This window comes from Vitis vinifera, chromosome 13 (genome assembly GCF_030704535.1).
Source record: "Vitis vinifera cultivar Pinot Noir 40024 chromosome 13, ASM3070453v1".
Classification (NCBI taxonomy): domain Eukaryota; kingdom Viridiplantae; phylum Streptophyta; class Magnoliopsida; order Vitales; family Vitaceae; genus Vitis; species Vitis vinifera.
The window spans coordinates 6,803,181-6,827,866 of record NC_081817.1 but is presented as its reverse complement, the minus strand read 5'-3'; the positions used below and the strand labels follow the sequence as shown (position 1 = coordinate 6,827,866).

General features: G+C 38.5%; 1 protein-coding gene across 6 annotated transcripts in view; it reads right to left on the bottom strand.

Annotated features, from left to right (window-relative positions):
- Positions 1-24,686, bottom strand: part of LOC100258197 (SNARE-interacting protein KEULE) — a 67,389-nt gene that overhangs the window by 26,131 nt on the left and 16,572 nt on the right. For all 6 annotated transcript variants that reach the window (XR_787123.3, XR_009467236.1, XR_009467235.1 and 3 more), the window contains 9 exons: positions 15,661-15,739; positions 13,664-13,714; positions 13,453-13,549; positions 13,241-13,273; positions 12,629-12,754; positions 12,358-12,549; positions 12,185-12,268; positions 11,998-12,096; positions 11,818-11,894 (listed from right to left, as the gene is read on the bottom strand). Coding sequence is in view for 3 of the 6 variants with exons in the window: in XM_010660043.3 (XP_010658345.1) it covers positions 11,818-11,894; positions 11,998-12,096; positions 12,185-12,268; positions 12,358-12,549; positions 12,629-12,754; positions 13,241-13,273; positions 13,453-13,549; positions 13,664-13,714; positions 15,661-15,739 (838 nt within the window). In the remaining 3 variants the exon portion in view is untranslated. The remainder of the gene's footprint in view (positions 1-11,817; positions 11,895-11,997; positions 12,097-12,184; positions 12,269-12,357; positions 12,550-12,628; positions 12,755-13,240; positions 13,274-13,452; positions 13,550-13,663; positions 13,715-15,660; positions 15,740-24,686) is intronic.

The window sequence follows — 24,686 nt, the reverse complement described above, 5'->3', positions numbered from 1 at the left end:
ATGGTGAACAAGAACGGTGATAAAGGGTCTCCTTGTCTTAAACCTCTAGATGCCTTAACCCACCCTTTCGCATTACCGTTCACTAGGACTGCAAAAGAAACCGAGGACAAGCAACCTCTCATCCATTTCCTCCATCTAATACCAAACCCTTTCATCTCCATCACATGATCCAAGAAATCCCAACTCACATGATCATACGCCTTTTCAAAGTCAATTTTGAACACAACTCCTTCCTCCCCCGATCTTCTTTTCTCATCCACTATCTCATTGGCTATGAGAACTGCATCCAAAATTTGTCTCCCTTGTACGAAGGCTCCTTGAGTAGAGTGTATGGTCTCATGAAGTACCTCTCTTATACGCCCTGCTAACACTTTGGCTATTATCTTGTAAAGACTAGTGATCAAGCTAATAGGTCTGAAGTCTGAGATTCTCCTAGACATGCTTTTTTTAGGTAACAGAACTATAAAGGAAGCATTGGTGCTTTGATTAATAATTCCGCTCCTATGAAATTCTGTAAACACTTTCACTAAATCCTCCTTTATCACTTCCCAACAATCTTGAAACACTGCAATGGTAAAGCCATCCGACCCCGGAGCCTTATCCCTGTCCATCTGAAATATAGCCTTACAAATCTCTTCTTCAGTAAAGGGGGATTCCAACCTAACCGCACTCTCACCAGATATAGGGGACCAATCTAAGCCTTCCACTCTCCAAGATTCTCCAGAAGGACTCGTGTAGAGCTTTTCGAAATACCTTAAAATCTCCTCTTTTATGCTCTCTGAATTATTCATCATTTGGCCATTTTCATTTTCCAACTCCTTAATGAATTTCCTATTTCTCCTGCCATTGGCCACCTTATGAAAAAATTTTGAATTGCAATCCCCTTCTTTTACCCATTTCACCCTAGCTTTTTGTCTCCAGTGTATTTCTTCCCTCAAAATCAACTCCTCTAACTCCCCTTTTTTTATAGCTCTTTGGGCTAAAAGTTCATGGGATAGGCCCCCTTCTTGCTCCAATGAATCAAAGTTAACTAAAGCAGATAATATATCTTCTTTCCTTTTACTTAGCTCTCCAAAAGAAGCCTTATTCCACACTTTCAATTTGGCTTTAACGAACTGTAATTTCCTCATGAACTTGTGCCCTTCCCACCCATTTCCTTGAAACTCCCTCCACCATCTTCCAAAATTCTCCTTAAAACTAGGATGTTGCAACCACATATTTTCAAACCTGAACGGCGTTGGACCCCACTTGAACGGATTAGTTTCCAAGACAATCGGCCAATGATCCGAAGTCCATCTTGGTAGTACTCCTTGAATACTTTGAGGGAATGTTTGTTCCCACTCATTTGAGTACAGGAAACGATCTAATCTCTTGCAAACTGGATTCACTTGCATGTTTGACCAAGTAAATGATGCACTCCTTAAAGGTAAATCTATCAGTTCGCAATCACTTATGAAATCATCAAAGTCCTTCATGCTTGGGGTTAATCTAGAACCGCCCAATTTTTCTGAACTTCTCCTTATGACATTAAAGTCACCTCCCACACACCAGCGCGGAGAAGCCAGCCCAGCAATGTCTGAAAGCTCCACCCACAAATCCTTCCTGAGAGCTGAGTTGTTTGGGCCATAAACTGCAGATAGCCACAGAGATTCGCAACCGTTCAATGTAAACTTGATTGAGACCGAAAAAGAACCTAACATTACCTCCTCCCTGCTCAATTTTTTAGTATCCCATATGATCAAAATTCCACCCGAAGCCCCACATGCCGGAAGGGCTGCCCAATCCTTATTTCTGGCTGTCCAAACACTACCCACAAATCTTCTATCACACTCTTCCTTTTTTGTTTCCTGAAACATCACTACATCTGGCTTTTCTGATCTCAAAAAATCCTTGACCACCCTTCTCTTTTTCTTTGAACCCAAACCCCTGGTATTCCAACTGATTATCTTCATGTGAAACTTTGTGACCCTAATCTCCGAACCAAAACCAGATAGTCTCACAATCCTGTGGAGCATCTGCTCTTCCTCCTTGAATATACCTTGATATCCAGAGTTTTTAAAACCTCACGAACTTTTGCCATTTTCCTAGGAGACAGTCCTTCTATTTGGAACTCGCCCGAAGGAGAGCCCGCAATACCTCCCAAGTGGACTGTAGCCTTACTGGACTCCTTGCAAGGCAATCTTAAATTAGCTGAGAGAGAATTGGCACTCTCAGACATCTGGTAAGGATCAGCAGGCTGGATCACCTCCGTTTCCATTTCTAAACTAGGAATATCAACCGGAAAATGACCTTCATCGTTGCCTTTTTTGGAAAAAAATTTAGATTTTACTCGATTTTCCATGGGTGCCAGAGATTGAGAAGATGAGTCAGGGGACATGGGGGTAGAGGGACACTGAATGTGTACGGGAGGATTCAAGAGGGAATTAGAGAAGCCACTAGAAGAGGGTATAAATGGGTGGATGGAATTAAAAAATGAAGGCGTTACCTCCAGATTTTCCGCAACCCTCGGAACACAGTTCCCCATCAAGCTAGGCCCTTTGCCTCTGGTTTCTGGCGAAGAAGGCTTAACCATGGCTGCTGAGCCACGAGAATCAGACCCCACTCGGCCCAAAGAACCTTCCATATCTTCGTTGGATGAAAACATTTCCAGATCTGCTTCCTTTCTTGTCGACGAGTCCCTTTCCCCTATATTTTCCTTGCGCGGCCTTGATAAACACGGAGAAAAGAGAGGGCTTGCATTTAGTCCTCTGTTTGCCTGAGATTCGGCTCCTAAATCATCTGTCTTTGGGTCCTCTTCGCTGTCCACCTTGATTTTTCCGCGCGAAATGGACTCGCTATTGCTCCGGATACCTTGTCGATGCTCTGAGCTTGGGGGAAAGAAAGTTGACCACCGCTTCCTTGAACCATGCACCACCTTCTTCTCCGCTAACCTACTCGACTGAAACTCGAGGAGTCCAGGAGCTGATTTCACCTTTTCGTTTGCAGAAGATGCGTCTTCTTCTTCCTCGCGTGACGACGCCACTGTCACGACTGGGGTAACCTCATCTGGGCTTAGGCCCAAGCCCAGTAGGTCTTTAATCTTGTAGCCCATTACATCTCCACTTGGATCAGTCTTTACCATCAGCTGGGCCTTCCTCTCTCGGGCCCGACAGCCCACATCAGCAATATCCTCATCTTCTCCGGCCCAAACTCCTCCTTCTCCAATCCCGTCCATCCCATCTGTTGCTTTCAAACAAGACTGTGACGGGATCTGGCAGCCCTTACCCCTATTTCCCTCCTTCCAAAGTCTGTTATCCTCCCCGACACGGTACCTTCCCTTCTCCGTTGATCTGCCGCATTCCCCTCGCCTTCCTCCACCTGTCTCCATGTGAGAAGCGACAGCCACCCGAGTCGACTCACCCTTCTCGCTACCTCTCCGTCATTCTTCATCTCCGACCACCACCACGACGACTGTGAACACCCAATCCCCATCCGTCACCTCTAACATGGCTGGAAGGATTGCCCTATCCCTCATTACAATCTTTAATCTCGCCCTGCTGAGATCGAATAACTTCAGCGTCCGCCAATCAATTTCTTTTACAGACCCCCATTGCTCCACAATCTTCTTCAGGTGAACCTCCGACCATAGGTGAAATGGCAACCCCTTTAATTCGATCCATCCTTCTCTAAATTTCCGGTCTATTTCCGCATTTTCCTTCGGCGACCATCTTCGCAGCTGAATAATGTTCCTTTCCCCAACCCTTAACTTCCTCAAATCATGGAGGAATAAGGCTTCCTTGGTTGTTTCAACAAAAAATACACCTTTTCTAGCTGAAAAGGGTACGATCGTTACAACTCCATTCTTCCCTAAGCTTCTCGCCACCAATCTTCCAACCTCAGCCCAATTCTCCCTGTCAAACTTGCTTTCACATATCACAGCACGCGCCCACCTCCCCACTGGAACTAGACCACCTCCTCTTGGTCCTTCGTCACTAACTATCTTCGCGTAGGATCTGTGCATCAAGCCCACTTTGTAGTGAGGCCAGCTTTCCCCTCTTAAATTCCTTCCTTTTTCTTCTGCATACGGATAGGGGACCACCAGCATTGTATCTAACGCTTTTTTGAGACTCTCCCAACCTCTGCCTTTGTCGCCCTCAGGAATGATCAGAACGGAAGGTTTTCTGTTGGTAGCAAACTCCGAGATCCTTATGAACCTTCCATGATTGTTGAAGCCAACTTCCAACAGATGAGCCCTGCATTTTCCCCTGAATTTTTTGTTGAACCCCATATGACTCTTCAATGCTATGGCTTTCTTCAAGTATTCAACCAACCACCCAACTGCTTCCTTTTCAAATCCTAATGCAAAAACCAAGCCTCTACTTATCTCTGTCATCGAACACCATTCACCTCCTTGATCACCTTCCAGCCTAATCAAGAAGGTCTTCCTCTCAATCAAGACCTTTACCGTCTTCCTCTCAAGAACCCTCATAATTCTTCTAGTTAATCTTTGCCAGAGATGAATTTAATCATTGTGCCATCCTCGAAGAAATCTCTTGGAGGCAGAAGTCAAGGGCCCTTTGGCTGAAGGAGGGAGATAGCAACACCAGTAATAAACTTACAGAAAAGAAGGAAAGGGGATAAATTGTGAAAGCTTCATATTATTTGTTACTGGAATTGATAACTGCAATTATTGGTAGCTCATTTTTTATATTTTGTAATTTAAAAGCACTCAGCCATCCATTAGTCAATGTGATTGAACATAAAGTTGATATATAAATATATAACACTACCTGTATGTTGAAATAATGCCAAAGTTAGGACTTTAATTTAGGAATAAAAAAAGGAGAGATCATTTAGGATATTTCCTTATGATTTAGTTTCCTAATTTTAGGAGAGAATTAAGCTAGATTGATTCTTTCTTATTCAGTCATTTGTGTATATATATGTGTATGGTGTGTACCGATAATCAATCAATAAAGGAGTTCAGAAATTCTTCATGGTATCAGAGCCAGTTTTCTGAAACCCTAATCCCTTCTGGCCACCTCTTATTCAGGTCATCACTCATTCCGGCCAAATCTCTCTGGCCATATCTCAATCCGATCATCTCTCTCTCTCTCTCTCTCATTCCGGTCATCAGTCCCTGTTCTCAGAGCCAAGGGAGAAAACGCTTTCCGATCAGTCGAATCGTCGTCAGAAAACACTCACCGCCGGAAAAATTTTCCGGCGAACTTTCCGGCGACGGTTTTTTCTACACCGCAAGGAGCGCCTGGAGGAGATCTCCAATTTGTCCCAAAGCACCGGAACCAGAAACCCATCCACGCGCCGCCCACGCGCGTTTTTCCGTCCGGAGACTGCATCTCACGCGCCGGCGCGTGAGGGCGCGTGAGCCACTTTCCGGCGACGCGCTTCCTCCTCCAGGCTCGCCTGACGCCGACCAGCCACCCTTCCTACCTGTTTGTGCAATCCAAGCCCTGCACGTGCCTCTTTTGGGGTTCTTTTGCTTCCGCGGGCCCTCTGATCAGATTTTCCGGCGTCCTCCAGCTATTTTTTCTCAACTCCAGTCCCTGCACGTGCCTTGGGAAGTGTTCTTCTACCTTTCCGGTCCATGACAAAATACGGAATGGCATCATCACAAGTATCCAGCGTCACGTCACCAAAATCAGGGGGCAGATATGAAATTCCAAACCTTGGTGGCAATGATTCCTCTCCTATTCTCATCACAGGACACAAATTAAATGGCCATAACTATTTACAGTGGTCACAATCTGTGTTGTTGTTCATTTGCGGTAAAGGAAAGGATGAGTACCTCACTGGAGAAGCAGTCATGCCAGAAACTACAGAACCGGGTTTCAGGACGTGGAAGATTGAAAACAGCATGATCATGTCATGGCTTATCAATTCCATGAACAATGACATAGGCGAAAATTTCTTGCTGTTTGGGACTGCAAAGGACATATGGGATGCAGCCAAAGAAACTTACTCAAGTTCTGAAAATACTTCAGAACTGTTTCAGGTTGAATCAGCTCTACATGACTTCCGCCAAGGAGAGCAGTCAGTTACTCAGTATTACAACACACTCACAAGGTATTGGCAGCAACTTGACTTATTTGAGACTCACTCATGGAAATGTTCGGATGATGCAGCAACATACAAGCAAATTGTGGAACAAAAGAGACTGTTCAAGTTCTTCCTAGGACTAAACAGGGAATTGGATGATGTTAGAGGCCGAATCATGGGCATTAAACCCCTGCCAAGTCTCAGGGAGGCTTTTTCAGAGGTTAGGCGTGAAGAAAGTAGAAAGAAAGTGATGATGGGATCAAAAGAGCAACCTGCCCCAACATTGGATGCCTCTGCCCTTGCTACTCGGTCATTTAATAGTAATGGTGGAGATCGTCAGAAACGGGATAGGCCTTGGTGTGATTATTGTAAGAAACCAGGCCATTATAAGGAGACTTGCTGGAAGCTTCATGGCAAACCGGCTGATTGGAAACCAAAGCCACGGGTTGACAGAGATGGCAGAGCACACGTGGCTGCCAACTCTGAGAGCACATCTGTTCCCGAGCCGAGTCCATTCAACAAAGAGCAAATGGAGATGCTACAGAAATTATTAAGCCAAGTTGGCAGTGGCAGTACTACCGGTGTAGCCTTCACTGCTAATCGAGGAGGAATGAGGCCGTGGATAGTAGACACAGGTGCTTCTGATCACATGACAGGAGATGCTGCCATTCTTCAAAATTACAAGCCAAGTAATGGTCATTCATCCGTCCATATTGCTGATGGTTCAAAGTCAAAAATTGTCGGGACAGGTTCTATAAAACTTACTAAAGACTTATATCTTGACTCTGTCCTCCATGTTCCAAACTTGGATTGTAATCTTTTGTCCATTAGCAAATTGGCTCGTGATCTCCAATGTGTTACTAAATTCTATCCAAACTTGTGTGTTTTTCAGGACTTGAAATCGGGGAAGATGATTGGCAGTGCTGAACTGTGTTCCGGGCTCTACCTCCTTTCATGTGGCCAATTCTCAAACCAAGTCTCTCAAGCAAGTTGCGTACAGTCTCAGAGTATGTCAGAGTCTTTCAATTCTGTGTCAAATTCTAAGGTCAATAAAGATAGTGAGATTATAATGTTACACTATCGCCTTGGTCATCCTAGCTTTGTTTACCTTGCGAAATTGTTTCCCAAATTATTTATCAATAAAAATCCAGCATCTTATCACTGTGAAATTTGTCAGTTTGCAAAGCATACTCGAACAGTATATCCTCAAATCTCATACAAACCTTCAACTGTTTTCTCTCTAGTACATAGTGATGTGTGGGGTCCCTCCCGGATAAAAAATATTTCTGGCACTCGATGGTTTGTGACATTCGTTGATGATCATACTCGGGTAACATGGGTTTTCCTTATGAAAGAAAAGTCAAAGGTCGGGCACATTTTTCAAACCTTCAATCTTATGGTTCAAAATCAATTCAATTCCAAAATACAAGTCCTCAAGTCAGATAATGCAAAGGAATACTTTACTAGTAGTCTCAGTACTTATCTTCAAAATCATGGCATTATCCACATAAGTTCTTGCGTTGACACCCCACAACAAAATGGGGTGCCTGAACGCAAGAATAGACATCTCTTGGAGGTTGCCCGGTGCCTTATGTTTTCCTCTAATGTTCCAAACTATTTCTGGGGGGAAGCTATTCTCACAGCTACCTATTTGATTAACCGTATGCCATCCAGAGTGCTTACCTTTCAATCCCCACGTCAACTTTTCTTAAAACAGTTTCCTCACACCCATGCCGCCTCTTCTGATTTACCACTCAAAGTATTTGGTTGCACAGCATTCGTTCATGTGTATCCTCAAAATCGTAGCAAATTTGCTCCTCGAGCAAATAAGTGCATTTTTCTAGGGTATTCTCCAACCAAAAAAGGGTACAAATGCTATTCTCCAACCAACAAAAGATTTTACACCACCATGGACGTCTCTTTCTTTGAACATGTCTTCTTCTATCCCAAATCTCATGTTCAGGGGGAGAGCATGAATGAACATCAAGTTTGGGAGTCTTTTCTTGAGGGTGTACCTTCTTTTCACTCAGAGTCACCAAATCCTTCCCAATTCGCGCCCACTGAGTTGTCCACACCCATGCCGCCATCAGTTCAGCCAGCCCAGCACACAAATGTTCCTTCTCCCGTGACCATCCAGTCTCCCATGCCTATTCAACCTATAGCCCCACAACTTGCTAATGAGAACTTACAAGTTTACATCAGGAGGAGGAAAAGACAGGAATTAGAGCACGGATCACAGTCAACATATGGCCAATATATTGACTCAAATTCAAGTCTTCCTGAAGAGAACATAGGTGAGGATAGGGATGGAGAGGTGTTAATTCCCAGCATTGATGATTCTACTTTGCCAATTGCATTGAGGAAGGGTGTTAGGAGATGTACAGATCATCCAATTGGGAATTATGTTACGTATGAAGGGTTATCACCATCTTACAGATCATTTGCTACTTCTCTTGATGATACTCAGGTTCCCAACACAATACAAGAGGCATTAAAAATTTCAGAATGGAAGAAGGCAGTACAAGATGAGATTGATGCACTTGAGAAAAATGGGACGTGGACTATCACAGATTTGCCGGTTGGGAAGAGGCCTGTGGGGTGCAAGTGGATTTTCACCATAAAATACAAAGCAGATGGATCAGTCGAAAGATTCAAGGCTCGTTTGGTAGCTAGAGGGTTTACACAATCCTATGGGATAGACTATCAGGAAACTTTTGCTCCTGTTGCAAAACTGAACACTATCAGGATCCTTCTCTCATTGGCTGTCAATCAAGATTGGTGCTTGCAACAACTGGACATAAAAAATGCGTTTCTAAATGGGGACCTGGAAGAGGAAGTCTACATGGAAATACCACCTGGTTTCGAAGAAAGTATGGCAAAGAATCAGGTTTGCAAACTCCAAAAATCCTTGTACGGCCTTAAACAATCTCCTCGAGCCTGGTTTGATAGATTCACAAAAGCAGTCCTGAAGCTGGGCTACAAACAAGGTCAGGCTGATCATACTCTATTTGTCAAGAAGTGTCATGCCGGGAAATTGGCCATATTGATAGTTTATGTCGATGATATTATTCTATCTGGGAATGATATGGGGGAGTTACAGAATTTGAAGAAATATTTGTCAGAAGAGTTTGAAGTTAAAGACCTTGGAAATTTGAAATATTTCCTTGGTATGGAAGTGGCTAGATCAAGGAAGGGAATCGTAGTCTCTCAAAGAAAATACATACTCGATCTTCTTAAGGAGACCGGTATGCTTGGATGCAAACCAATTGATACTCCTATGGATAGTCAGAAGAAATTTGGTATCGAGAAAGAAAGTACACCTGTAGACAGGGGGAGATATCAGCGGCTTGTCGGGCGCTTGATTTATCTCTCACACACTCGGCCAGATATTAGCTTTGCAGTGAGTGTTGTAAGTCAATTCATGCACAGCCCCACTGAGGAACACATGGAAGCAGTCTACAGGATTCTTAGATATTTAAAAATGACACCAGGGAAAGGCCTATTCTTCAGAAAGACAGAGAACCGTGACACTGAAGTATACTCAGATGCGGATTGGGCAGGAAACATCATTGACAGGCGGTCCACTTCCGGATATTGTTCTTTTGTCTGGGGAAATCTTGTTACCTGGAGGAGTAAGAAGCAATCAGTTGTAGCCAGAAGTAGTGCAGAAGCTGAGTACAGAGCTCTTGCACAGGGAATCTGTGAAGGGATTTGGATAAAAAGGGTTCTTAGTGAACTGGGACAAACGAGTTCATCTCCAATTCTGATGATGTGTGATAATCAGGCAGCTATAAGCATAGCAAAGAACCCCGTGCATCATGACAGGACCAAGCATGTTGAGATTGACAGACACTTTATCACAGAGAAGGTGACTAGTGAGACGGTCAAATTGAACTATGTTCCTACCAAGCACCAAACCGCAGACATCCTCACCAAAGCTTTACCTAGGCCTAACTTCGAAGACTTAACTTGCAAGCTGGGATTATATGATATATATTCTCCAGCTTGAGGGGGAGTGTTGAAATAATGCCAAAGTTAGGACTTTAATTTAGGAATAAAAAAAGGAGAGATCATTTAGGATATTTCCTTATGATTTAGTTTCCTAATTTTAGGAGAGAATTAAGCTAGATTGATTCTTTCTTATTCAGTCATTTGTGTATATATATGTGTATGGTGTGTACCGATAATCAATCAATAAAGGAGTTCAGAAATTCTTCACTGTATATTAGAGAAAACTTAGCTTTCTTTTCTTTCAAACAGAATGATTCCATGTAATGCTATTGCACAGCAGATACCAACCATACGAAACAAAACCCCATAGATCTTTTTTTATATATAAGAAAAAGAATAATCTATTAAAAATGCCCCTCAAATAAGAGCAGAACCAAAGTACACAGAAAGCATATAAAAGTTTCCAAAGGGTGAGAAAAAGGAAATTACACAAGTGTGACCCTACCTAATCCACAAAATTATACACGGATGAGCATTCCACCTTGACACAAAATCTAAACCAAGAAAAGAATGTTCAAATAAAGAATCCTTTAACAGATGAATGGATTTCTCCAAATCTTCAAAAGTTCTTCAAGAACAAACATAATAGGGCTAGCCTCCAAGCTTTTCTGTGTTATTTCGCCAGAAAGTCCCCATGCCCTCCTAGCCAGACATCTTTCACCATGTAAGGCAACATCCATAACACATTAAAGAGCAAGAATAATAGGTTCCAAAGACCAAACAAGCTGCACCACAATGTATAAGTATACAATTAGTCGATTCCCCATCACTCTTTTACCTAAACAGCAGTTAGCTACAGCCCTTCTTCTCCTCCTTCATTGATATAATGCCATAATTTTTTTTCCCCAAACCACCTCCCAAACAAAGAAAGCCACCTTTGAAGGAGCCTGAGAACCCTAAACTTCTTTGACAGGCAAAGGATCTCCAAAGAAGTATGGTAGGATTTTACAGAGATGTTCCCTCCCTTATTTAATTTCCAAACCAGCTTGTTCACACTCTCTTTGAACCACTGTGTCTTGGATCTACATGAGAAAAGCTTCAACCATATCATCCTCCCAATCTTGGAAATTTCTGAAAATCAAGGGCTCCAATGTCCAACACCTCCCACCTCCCAAACTTCTGCTACCCAAGCATCCTTAGAATTGGCAATGGTGTACAAAGCAGGAAACAAGGCGTAAACCACAGATCCTGTTAAAACCTAATCCTCCTACCATCCCCTAAACTGAGACATCTCTTCTTTTATATTTTTTTGTCAACTATAAAAAGGAATCTCTCACCATGTTACTGCAAAGATTAGTTTGTTTCCAGTCAAGAAATTAATTTGTTTCTGAACAAAAAATATTATTGCAAAGATTATGACACGTAGTTCCATAATCTCCATTTTAGCATTACAACACCCCACTGGACTGAACCTATCAGGAAAGAAAAAACTTTTTAGTTACTCTTTCTCAAATTCCCAAAAGCTATTATCCACTTAGGGCAGAAACTCAATCAAAGTAAAATAGTTGCTGCAGAGATTTTTTAGCTTTAAGTTTTCATCAACATTGTCTTGTGTCTTGTCATATTTTCAATGGCTTAGGCATCAAGGAATTGACTAGAATGATATTCCAAAAGAGTAATGCAAATAAGGAAGGCCCGGAGCATTTCTTTAAAATTGGTGGACAATCAAAATGAACTAAATAACTTCAATGAGATATACAGCATTTCAAATGCCATCAAATCACTTGAATTGGATAATAACAGATCCTCAAAGAGCAAAGTTACACTGACCTTGAACCATGTTGGATTTGTGCAGCTTTATTTTTTGATATGAAGTTGGTCATCTTCTCATGCAACCTCTCACTAGCCTGACAAGGTGGTCAATGGCCAAAGAAAATTTACATGATTTATGTACAAATTGAACATGCATGTGCATTTACATGTATGGATGTCTAAAAACATAAGGCATACATCTGCTATATGTGCATGGCGGAGCTCAAGCCAGACAGGATCATGATCCTCCAAAAGGACTTCTTTTTTCTCTGGTGGACCACCTGTTTTACTTGGAACCTAAAAAGGAATAATTCCTCAACACACACAGCTAAAGGAAAAACAATATCAAATCCAAAAGCATAAATAAAATTTGGAAAAGGCTTACTTCATGGACATATTTATTTCCTTCCATATTTAGTAAATCATGGCACATGGCATCATAGGTCCATTCATGTATGATAGGTGCAATCTAAAAATGTAAGTTGGTCATTGTCAGCCCATATAAAATAGACAATCCGTGAACCAAATCATAATCAGTGAATGTGAGAGAGGGAAAACCTGATCTACAGATCTGTCCAAAATGAGCAACTCGCATGTTTCGGTAGTAGGCAAGTTAGGAAAGGTTTCTTTATATTTTAAAAGACAGTTCCATACTGCAGCAGCAAGCTTTGTAGGAATTAGATCACGAAATGTTGTTGCTGTGGTTGGATCAAGGAACTTGGCGGCACGGTAGCGCACAAAAGGAAGCTCCTGAAATTCGAACACACTTATGCTTCAGAAATATCTTAATACAATGTGAATCAACAATTAGAAATCTTGAAATACATACCCGCAATGAGGCAAAAACTGTAGCAATACGGGTGGCCATCACATTCAAACATGCATCACCTCTGCGAGAATTCTCCTCATCCCCAAAAAGTTCCTCTAAAGCCCTCTCATCATCAGTGACAAAACCCTTATGGAAAAGAAATTTAAAGATAAGATAAACTAAAGGAATTTTAGATATTTCCAGTTTACCACATGACTAATGTTCAATAGCCTTTTAAACCAAATACTGTTCTCATGTTAGAAAACAAACAGGAAATAAGCTCTTAAAAAGATTCATAATTGCCATGACTTTGCATCCAGTTGCAGAAGATGGAAAAGATTCCAATTATGAAACTGTGGAAGTTGATGAATGTTATTATTGATCATGTTGTGTGTGTCAAAGAACTCACTCCAAATTTCACTACTAGAACAAAAATCATTTTTAGCCATCAGCAACAAAGATATAGTGTTAAAGAAAATCCAATGTTTAAAGACCATCGTCATTTCTGTTTCCTTTTTCCTTCTTTTTTTTAATGGAAACGAGAAAAAAAGACAAAAAATATGAAACCATAACCGGACTTATAGAGCACATTTTATGCATAGAATTCAACAAGTTCATGGAAGTAGCATGTACCTGGCTATCTATAGCGAAATACTCTAAATTCATCTGCAAGTTATCCAAATGAGAAAGTTATCAGTCTGTACTCATAAGTTTTCAACCAGCAAAAGAAGTAAGCTAATTTTAACCATATGCAATTTTTATCCTGGTAAAAATGACCATATGTAAACAACTCAACACAATTATCAATCCCAAAACAAGCCATAAGAAAACAAAAGAATTATAACCTCTCTAAGTGCACCTATGCGAGGTAACACAAGTGCATCCCTCTTGACGAGATTAACCAATTCTCTCGAAATTGGTGAACTGAAGAAAACAAAGGCTCTGAAATGAAAAATACAAAAAAAAAAAAAAAACATAAGAAAATTAGTTGAAACTTCTAGGAGATGAAATCATAGGAACACCAAATTGGGGAAAAAATATGGATACTTAACATACTTCTTGTATAAGGGCGTCCTTCCAGACATGTCAGACAAGAACATGATAACACTGCAAATGAATGAAAAAGAGAAAAAGGAAAAAGAAAACAGCAGAGAGAAAGAGATACAGCATTAGTCAGAAAAAAAGGTCCTCATCACCGTGCACAAGCTCAAAAGAATACAAAACATATTTAACTTTCATAATAGCAATTCTATAAAATTATACTATATTACAATTACAAAGTTGATGAAGAAGCATTTGAAAAATGAAACAAAAATGAACAATTCAGTGAAAAACAAAAATCATAAACATCGTGTAAAGACATCAAAAAGTCAATCATCTTCATAGGCTGCAAATTGAAAACCTACTGGAAGATTTAGTGGAATTACATTAAAGTATGAGATTTGAGGGTCATGCAGAAAAGGGAAGTGAATATAATATTCTTTATAAGAAATTAATAATACCACATGAGTTCAGAATATAGGATCTTGTATATTGCACCAATTATAAAATTTGCACCATTTTATTTCTAAATTATAAGGTTTGATTTTCATATCAGTTAAATTCACTATTGGCAGGAAACAAAATGATTACAAGTATGGTCCATGGTTTGTAAACAAGACAGTCAACAAAAGAAAAATTGATTCATGGCTTACCAACAAAGAATTCCATGCAATTGAAGGAACAGAAGTAACCAAGACCTGGATATGAAATTTCAGTATCTACTAGACTTCATCTTTTATTTCTCATTGACCTAGGTGATTATATTGCACACAGTATGATATGAATACACCTCCTGTATCGAATATAATCAACCTTGAAATTAGGCATAAGGCCTTAGTGGTAAAGAGACTGGAGAATTCCTCTGGAACCTGACACTTGATCATCTAGCAAATATATACAACATCCAAACGTTCAGCAAGGTAAAAATCTCAACACTGTCCATGGAATTTAATTATGTTAAAAGAGTTCTCTTTGTACAACATCAGCTATGATGTGGGTCAATGAACATATGTCAAATTCTGGTATGGCCCATGGTGGGGGGATGATCCTCCATTTTTCCACATGTGTTTCTCTTTGTAGAAAATTCCAGTGTTGCAAACATGATAATCTCATATTATATGGGGAAACATTTTGGTTTCAGAAGGGACCTCCATGCTAAGAGGAAGACACATTAATTGACATTCTCCATTACTGAGCTACCTCTCCCATCCTTCTGTTATTCCAGAATCTGTAAGGTCCGACTGAAAGGCTAGTATTCAAAGAAAAATATATTTGAATTAAGAATGCTTGTTTTTACAGCCCTCACTCATTTCATTTTCCCCTTCAAATGTGTGTTACTTACAGAGGAAAACAATTGATCTGCACATCCATGCATAAGCATCAAGTGCAAGAGCTAGACAGATGTTGGATTCCCTTTTCCTTTAACACGCCTTTGCTTATTCACTGTGGTCATATTTCCTCAGTACAATTCTGATAAAAAAGACTACTTCTTCAATATATTAGGGATTAGTTAAGTTGTCCATTTTATGGTGACAACATTCCTAAATAAATTAGCAATAGGCTTGGTAAAAGTTGTCAAGGCTCAAATCGTAGGAAAATATCTCATTCAAAAATTCGGGGAACTTCAGGAATCCACCTATTCTAGTATTTGTGACTTCTGTGAAGCAACTAGTCAAGGTACAAGTTGTAACTTATGTGCAAACATAATTCGCACTCTCTCAACTTGCTTCCAAATTTTATCACCAGAAACTATAAGTGATCTCAGGAGCTCCAGTTCTCTATGAGGTAAAGATCAAACAGAAGAACAAGGGGAAACTTTCAGAAGTTCAAATTTATGACAGAACCACAATCTGCTATAATGTAAAATAACTCAGAAAAGAATGAACTTCAGAAAAAATAAGACTCTTCACCAACAAAAAACACAGAGAGAGAAAGAGAGAGAGAGAGTTTTACTGAATTTGTATTAGAACTAAGAAAGTCGCTATTAACAGTGACAAAGAACACTATATTACTTCTCTTTGGTTGGCTGTATGAAGTATATTGCGTCCATTGAGGGCAATGGCTGCCTTCGCTTGTATATATCTTCCACCACTGCACAGAGAAATAGAAATTTGATACATTCAAAGATGAGAAAAGAAAAAGCGAAAAAAGGTATATATATATTAAAAAAAAAACACACACACACACACACTATTTAGAATTAAATATAATTAGATTATAATGATGCAAGGAATCCACATCTCAACACTCTCTCAATAAGCTTAGGCCACTAGAACTTCATCTTACAGCTTGCTACTATTGTGCTAGTTTTTTAAGGAGTTATGTGAGACAGTGAGAGTCATGATATTTAAGGAGAAATGGTTAGGATTGTGAGACATTAGGAATAATCCATTGTTAAAATTCTTGGGTAGCTGTTGCTCTTCCAATAATACCTTTTGATAATGAGCAGTTATTAGTTCTTTAGGAAACTATTTGAAACTCAGTTATTCACAGGTTTTTTAAAACTAGATTCTCATATAATAATTCCTAGCTTCAAAGACATCGCAATATACCAAGCTTCAAATATACACAGTAGACAACAAATCCGGTTGTTCTCCTTCCCCACACCAAAACACTCCCCCAACCCACACAAAAAAAAAAAAAAAAAAAAAAAACTCTCTTTCTCAAACCTGTAATGTCCTGAGACATTCTTAATATTGAAAAATCTCTCTTTTCATACTGAAATCTACACATTGAAGAAGCTTTATCCAACTCTTTATGTTAACCCCCCCTCCCCCACACCATAAAAAAAACAAAGGACTTTCTTTCTCAGACTTCAATGCCCCTAAGGCACTCTTCATATTAAAAAAATATCTTTTCTATACTGAAATTACTTTCAAGAAAGCTTTGTTTTTTTTTTTTTTTTGATAGGTAAAAGCAATTGTATTAAAAAGTAAAAAGTATACACGACGTATACAAGTCAACCAATAAGCAAAACGGCGTGAGTGCGCATAAACTAGCAACCACACCCTATAAAGAACCTAACCAATCCACAAAATCTAGCATCAATAGAGAACCATCCCTTATGTACAATCTAACCCAATCCCAAAATAGACACAAGAAGGAGCACTTATTAGTTTGGTCTAAACTTTCACAATTTTCAAAGGTTCTCCTATTTCTTTCCCTCTAAATGGTCAAAAAAGGGCATAAAAGGGCAACTTTCCAAGCCTTTTTCTTTTTCTACCAACAAAAGAGTCTCCCCAACTCAAAAGCACTCTCAGTGCAGAGTGCATCACCCACTATACATCAAATAAGCAAAAATCAGCTGCCACAAAATACAAGCTTTCAGACAATAAAGTAGAATATGATCACTCATTTTTTCTTCTTCTTTCCACATGTAGAATCTATTAGGCATCTTCCAACCCCTCTTTTTGAGTTGATGTTGAGTCAAAATCTTTACCCAAGTTGCCTCCCTAGAAAAGAAGCTAACTCTAATAGGAGCCCAAGAATTTCAAACTGTACCATGAGGGAAAGGTGCTGCTCCCCTACTAGCCAAGGAGTAGGACTTAACTGAAAAAACACCATTTTTTGTATCCACCCACACCAATATGTCCACAAAATCCAAAGAGAGAGATTGATCATGCAACATTCCAAAGAAGTTATCTACTTCCTCCAACTCCCAATCATTCAATTGTCCAAAAAACCTAGGATTCCAACTACAACCATCTCAAACATCAACCACCCAAGCATTTTTAGAGGAAGCTATAAAAAAAAGATCCAAGAAAGCATCCCTCAAAGATGAATTCCGACACCATCTATCCTTCTAGAACTTCACCCTATTCCCAAAACCAACCTTGAAACGTGTTTTAACTTTGAAAGCCTCCCAACCATTTCCAATTGCCTTCCATACCCCCACTCCATACCTCTTTCTCACCCTTTTTGTGCACCAACCCCCATCTTCTTACCCATACTTGCCAACAATTACCCATTTCCAAAGAGGATCTATTTCAGTCGCAAATCCCCAGGACCACTTTCCCAAAAGGGCCTTATTGAAGGTCAAAAGGTTTCTAAAACTCAATCCCCCTTTCACTTTTTCCAAGCAAACAACCGACTAACTCAATAGATTGGGCTTATTAACCAAAGCTCCCCCGCCCTAAAGGAAATCCCTTTATATCTTTTCCAGTCTAACCACTACCCTCTTAGGGATGACAAAAAGAGACATAGTAAATCGGTAAGCTAGATAAGGTGCTCTTAATCAGAGTATGTCTTCCACCTTTTGAGAGACACTATCGCTTCCACAAAGCAAGCCTTTTCTGAAACCTCTCCTCCACTCCTTCCCAAACCTTGGAAGACTTGTAAGGAAGCTTTATTACAAGACTAATTCTTTATGATACTTAAATACAAGATTTAATATTTATCAATATAAACTTTTTTTCATTAGTCACTTTTTTTTTTTTTTTTTAATCCTTGTTGAGACTCAAGCTTTCCCCTCCCACATCACCAACCAAAACCATGCTACTTAAGCCAAGCCTCAAGTGCCTCATTTGTCAGTATAACTTTAGAAATTGATGTGTTATTTCTCATAATATTATTGATGAGATTTTGTTATACAATCACTCTTGTTTACATGTCTTGTCCATCTTCTATCTTTGATACCATTACATTGTAAATTGATGTTTTATTTCTCATACTATTATTAATGAAATTGTGCTATACAATCACTCTTGTTTACATATTTTTTCCATCTTCTATATTCAATACCATTGCACCTGTTAATATAACTATGGAAATTGATGTGTTATTTCTCATTATATTATTAATGAAATTGTGTTATATAGCCAATCTTGTCTACATATTTTGTTTACCTTCCACATTTGATACTATTTCATCTTAACCCATCATATTACCAATGAAATTGTATTATACAGTTACTCTTGCTTACTTATTTTAGTTATCTTTTGAAATTGATATTGATGAACAATAAGTTTTGTCTTTGTTGTAAGGTTATTTCCCTAAACCAATAGCTATTTCATTGAATTGCATGATTAGAATGTGACATAAGTTTGTGACCACTAAAGGAAATCTTTAGAATTAAAAAAGTTGATGCAAAGATAACCGAACATATATAGGTGAATTTGTTGTCTCCTTCAAGGCAACTTCCATCAGAGTAAAAAAAAAGCCCATCAATAAGGTATTTTCCATTTTTTATTTCCATCCTCAATTTAATGCTTTTTTGGTCTCTCTAAAATAATCCTTTCCTTGTTTTTAATTTTTTTTTTTCTTTCTTTCTTTTTGGATCAAAAACAAAAGATGCATTAATTATGTATAAAAAGTTCATGAGAAGGATGAAGAATCTTCTCCACAATTATACAAACTTGATCTAAACACTAAAAACCTTCGCTATACAAGGAGATTTGTACAAAAAAGATATATCACAAAAGAATGTACAAGGAATTCATCTCGTGAAAAAATGGCTAGGCTCCTCTCATTGTTGACCCTACCCTAGTGGTGTACAAGGAATTTTTTCTTCTTCTTAATATGTTTAGGACGTGCCTAATACATTTGATGATAATATGGATTAATTCGACAATTCAATTATATCAATGTTTCTTTCATTCTTAGGATTTGTAAAAAGGAAATCAATAAATATAATTCAGGCACAAATTGCCCAAGGCTTCCATCTTTCCACTATGAATCTTTATTGTTTGAAGGGAAAAATAAAAGACTTAGGGTTTTCATCTAGGTTAAGTAAGTTTCTTTTGTATTCTATGACAAAATATCATACTACATTAAAATGTAAACATTAATATATCCTTTTTGGAAAAAGATAGTTAAATATTAGTAACATCCCATGCATTCCACAGATTCACTTGTAGTTTAACCTATGAAAGGTATGCTTTTTTTATTATCTTGTAACCCATTCCTATCCAATTGTCATCTAAGTCATTTTTTTTTATTTGATCAAAAACAAACAATTGTATTAAAAGAGAAAAACATGAGAAGGATGAGAAGTCCTCCCCATGATTTACAAACCTGACCAAAAATTAAGTAAACCTCCACTAAACAAGGAGGACTATACAAAAAGGACAAAAGGCCTATACATGAATCTTCCTATTTGCAATTGTCATCTAAGTCATGAATCTTCCTATTTGCTAATTTCATGCTAAACTTCTCACAAACAAATAATTGCAAGGAAGATAATGGCACGGAACCAATGTGATAGTTAGGAGTAACTAAGATTGTCACTTTACCCAGCTGGACCACTCACTACCTGCTCTAGACCATAGGAAGGTGCCTCTTCCAGGAGAATTTGTGAGGATAGACAACATCTGGATATGATCTTAGTGGCTAATGAAGTGTTTAATGAGAAGAGACGCTCAAGAAAAGAAGGGCTTGTCATGTTTGTTGCTCAGACTTACAGGACTGACTGGGTCAAACTTAGAAGGGTGGACAAGATGTTGATCGATCCTTTAAGTGTCTAGGGAGACTTCCTCTAGGTAGGACTCTTTGGCACATCTCACTTTGTTTTGAACTATTTGGCGGGAAAGGAATGCCAAGATTTCTTAGGATGGGTGGAGATCATTGGATGCAATTTGGGATGTTTTACCTCTTTTTTTTCTTTCCTTTGGACTTTTGCTAGTGAAACTTTTGCAAACACTGCCCTAGAAGCCTTGTTTTTCTAGATTGGAACCTAGTGTGCAGAACCACAAGATTGACTAATGACACTTCTTGAACAATTACCACCTTTCATGAGTTTTGTTAAACTAAATATTGATAGGTGTTCTTGGGGTAACCCTATGTAACTAAAAATTGGATGATAACTTAGGACTACTTTGATATTATGATAACAACATATTCTAAATAAGCAGACCTGGGGGTTCAATAAAAGCTTTAGGCCCCTCCAATCTCCTAGTACAAGAAGATTTGCTATTGTTGTATCATGGGTGAATAGGAAAGGATAAGGATTGTGGAAGTTTGATTGGTGGTTGTGCCAAAATATTGATATTTCTTGTTAGGATGTTCCTTATGTTGTTAGATTCCTCACTTAGACAATCATGCAGAAATTGCATTAGCAAAGTGTGGAGTAAGACATTGGGTTTCTTTCATTGGACATTTTTTAACTCCATGAATTATAGTGAGTGGTGTCCTAAATAGTTTGAACTATGCAAATAGATTTTCCCTTTTGGATTAGCATCACCTATTTTCCATTTCTATGAGACTTTGTCAGTAAGTGTTTGTACTTGTCAAAAGGATTTCTCATCCTTATTTGTATTTAGCATTTCAATGCAATGAAATGGTTGTTTTTATCCAAAAACCAAGAACAAAAAAAGATTGTTTTTTAGATTCATTTCAAAAACCTTCTGATGATGTAGAATGGACTTTTATGTTGCATGATCTAGAACAAAAGGATCTCAGGAGAAGATGGATGTCTTGCATCTATGGGTACGTAACCTCAGTTTTGTTGTGCTAATTAACAGAGTGCACCAAAGGATCATTTAAGGCCTTTAGGGACCTAAAATTAGGTGATCCACTTTCTCCTTTTCTTTTTAGGATTGCAGTTAATATTCTGAGTATAATAACACAGAGAAGAGGAGCTCAATATCCTGAAAGTACTGGCAGTTTGGGTGTATGTAGGATATCTCTGAAGAATAGAGCCCTCTTAAGGAAGCAACTATGGAGGTTTTCTATGGAGAGCAATGCTGATCATTTTGAATTTCTACAGTCACATCTAAGTGAATCAGGATGCAAATGTATTTTTGGGTAATTGCACCATTGTCCTTGCCATTGGAAGGCTATTCTTTTAATGTTTCTTCAATGTCTCTTGTTTTGCATGTTGTTTTGTGAGCAATGGAACAAAAGTCTGTTTTTAAGAAGATACATGGCATGGCATCGTGATCCACTCTTTCATCTTCGATACCCAAATCTCTTTGAGGCAGTGAGGACAAGAGATTCCCCTGTTTTTGCAATTTTATTTTTCCTCTTCCTCGTACCCTTACTAGAAATTTCATTTATCACCACAACATTTTTTTTTATAGGAAACAACAATGAATTATATTGAATTAGAAAATAGGAAATACAAAAGAAGGATGAGGAATCCTCCCACAAATGAAAGCTAAACAAATTGAATACCAAAAGCAAAAAGCTATGTAGTAATTACAAAAAGCAACCTCTCCTTACTAACCCACACCCTTGGAGCTACACACCACTAGCCAATCTAGTTGAACCAAATTAAGAGGAATGCCCTTAAAAGTTGTGATGCAAGAAGCCCAAAAAGAAGCAAAGAAGTGAATAGTGTCCCATAGAGCCTCTGAATTCCTTGCCTTGTCCTCGAATATCCTAGCATTTCTTTCTCGTCACACAACCCAAATTAAAGCAATACAGGCAGATTGCCACAATTCTATTCCTCTCTTAGATCTTCCCAATCCCTTAAAATTAATGGTCATCATGTCAAAAATACTCCTTGGGGGGGACCCAATCCATCTTGGCTATACGAAATAACCTGTGCCACAACCCCATTGTCAAAGGACAATCTAAGAAGAGATTATTTGCTAATTCTCCATGCTCCATACACAACTTACAAATATCAGGACTGAGAGCTTTGTAGGGTCTTCTCAACTATAATAAGTCATTAGTATTTACCTTCTTGTGCGCCAATAACCAGACAAAGGACTTGACCTTAAAAGGGACTTGAGACTTCCAAACAAAATTTGCAGGGAAAGTTGGAGATGAATCAAAAATGTAGGATAAGACTAGAAAGAAAGATTTGACTGTAAATTATCACCACAACATTTTCAAACAAGAAATTTGGAAATCTAAAGTCCTTCCTAAAAAGTAAAGCATTTGTATGGCTTGTGGTGAAAAGAGTGTTGATTCCAATGATATGATTCAATGAAAAGGATTTACAAAGCCCTCAATTAGAATGATGTGTTGTGTATGAGGACAGGAGAAACTATGGCTCACTCTTTCTGCATTGTCCACTAGCCTCATTTTGTGTCATAGATTGTTTGGACTCGTTATCTCACAAAGGTTAATTGGATTCCTCCCAAAAGTGTGGAGAAGATGTTCAATATTACATGAAGTTTTCTACAAAGCATTTCTAGCCTTATTTTGATTTGGGACATCTCATGACAATGGAATACAAGGATTTTTTATAATAAGTGAAGAACAAAGAGGAAGTCTAGGATTTGTTTTATTTATCCTCTTCTCTACAAGCTTCGGGTAGTGAGGCCCATGTTGGGACTCTTTTAAGCCTTCTTTTGCTAGATTAAAACCTAGTGGCCAAGTTTAAGAGAATGGATAAGGAAATATTTCCTACTCTATTACCACCTCATGAGGGTTGTATCAAGCTAAATTTGACAAATGCTCTTTGGGGAACCTAGGGCAATTAAGGACTGGTGGATGCTCAGGGATCATCTTGGTGGAGTGCTAAAAGCGTTTTCAAAACCTACAAACAAGGGTCATGCTACTGAAACTAGGATTCTAGCTCTTATAGAGGCCCCTTGAGTCCCAACCTTGCACTGGAGAGAGATTCTTCGTCATTTCATTGGTATCCAAGAAGGAAAGAGGCTAATGGATGATTGAAGAGTGGCTTCACCAAACTTTTTATACCTAAATAGAATTGGGATGTTCCTTTTCCTAGACTCCTTGCTTAGCTCATCAAGCAGTAGACTTATAACCAAATAAGGAGCAAAGCTTTTAGTATCTTTTGTAGAATTTTGTTTTTTTTTTTTTTCAATTTCTTTAAGCTATTCTCAACTGTTCTTTTAGAAATCTCCCTCATAGTTGTGCAACTTGTTTTGGTTTTCTTGTTTAGAGGTTTTCTTCATTTTTATATCATGGAAAGATGCCTCATCCTTCTTTGAAATGAAATGGTTGTTTGTGATTTTAAAAATAAAAAATTAAATTAAATAAAATAAAAATTAAAAAAAAAAAAACCGTATTGCATAAATGTGTTATTTTGATAGGATGAAAAAGTTATATGAAAGATAAATTTAAACCATCTATTTTGTCAAGCTTCTAAATTATTTCTTTCAAGCTTATTATTTATGTTTACTAATTTTCTTTTTGGTCTTGTCCAAGTCATCAAATCCAATCCTTTTCTTTCCAACTAATTTTGTTTGGAAATTAAAAGCCCCTTCAAAGGTTACGGCCTTTGTTTAGTTAGTGGTGCACAAGAAAGTAAATACCAATGACTTAGTACAAGTGAAAAGACCCTACAAATCCCTTAATCCACATTGGTACATTTTATGCAAAGAAAGTGGGCAATCAATCAACCATCTTTTTCGACATTGTCTATTAGCTTAGGGGGCTTTGGCATAAGCTCTTCAATTTAGCCAATATGGTTTGGGTGTTGCTTAGGAGTATCGGAGATATGATGATCATCTCTTTTAGAGGATCGGGGAATTCATTGAGAGGCAAGACTCTTTGGCAAATTGCTTGCCTCACTATTCTTCGGATTGTGTGGTAAGAGAGAAATACTAGGATTTTTAAGGAAAGATGGAGATCAGAAAAGACATTGTTGGATCTACTTCATTTCTACTCTTCCCTCTAGGTCTCTTGTTCTGTCACTTTTAAAGGAGTTCCATTTAATGTTATTCAACTAAGTTGGCTTTCGATTTGTAATTCATAGAGGGTGGATAACATTGAGAGGAGTTGTTTTTAGTTTCTATGTTATTTTGTGTATGCCTATGTTTTAGTTTCTCCTTGTATAGTGGAGTATATTCGTACTTCAATCAGGTTTTGTATTTTGTGAGAAGGACCCCTCATCCTTCTCTCTTTCTTCTATCAATACTATTTATCCTTGTTTCTACATTATTTATGTTTACTTAAAATTTGGCACAACCTAGAATTTTTTTAATTCCTGTTTCTTTATAGTCATTTCATGTCCTACTTTCCATTTTAGTGGGTAAATTTAGATATACCCCAAGCACCTTGCTATTGGAATACCTTAGTCTCTTTAGCTCATAATCTTTTATAAGTATCAATTACTTGACTTTCAGTAAGTACAATGACCATGACCAGAAAACCAAGACCATAAGTCCAAAGCAACAAATGGCTT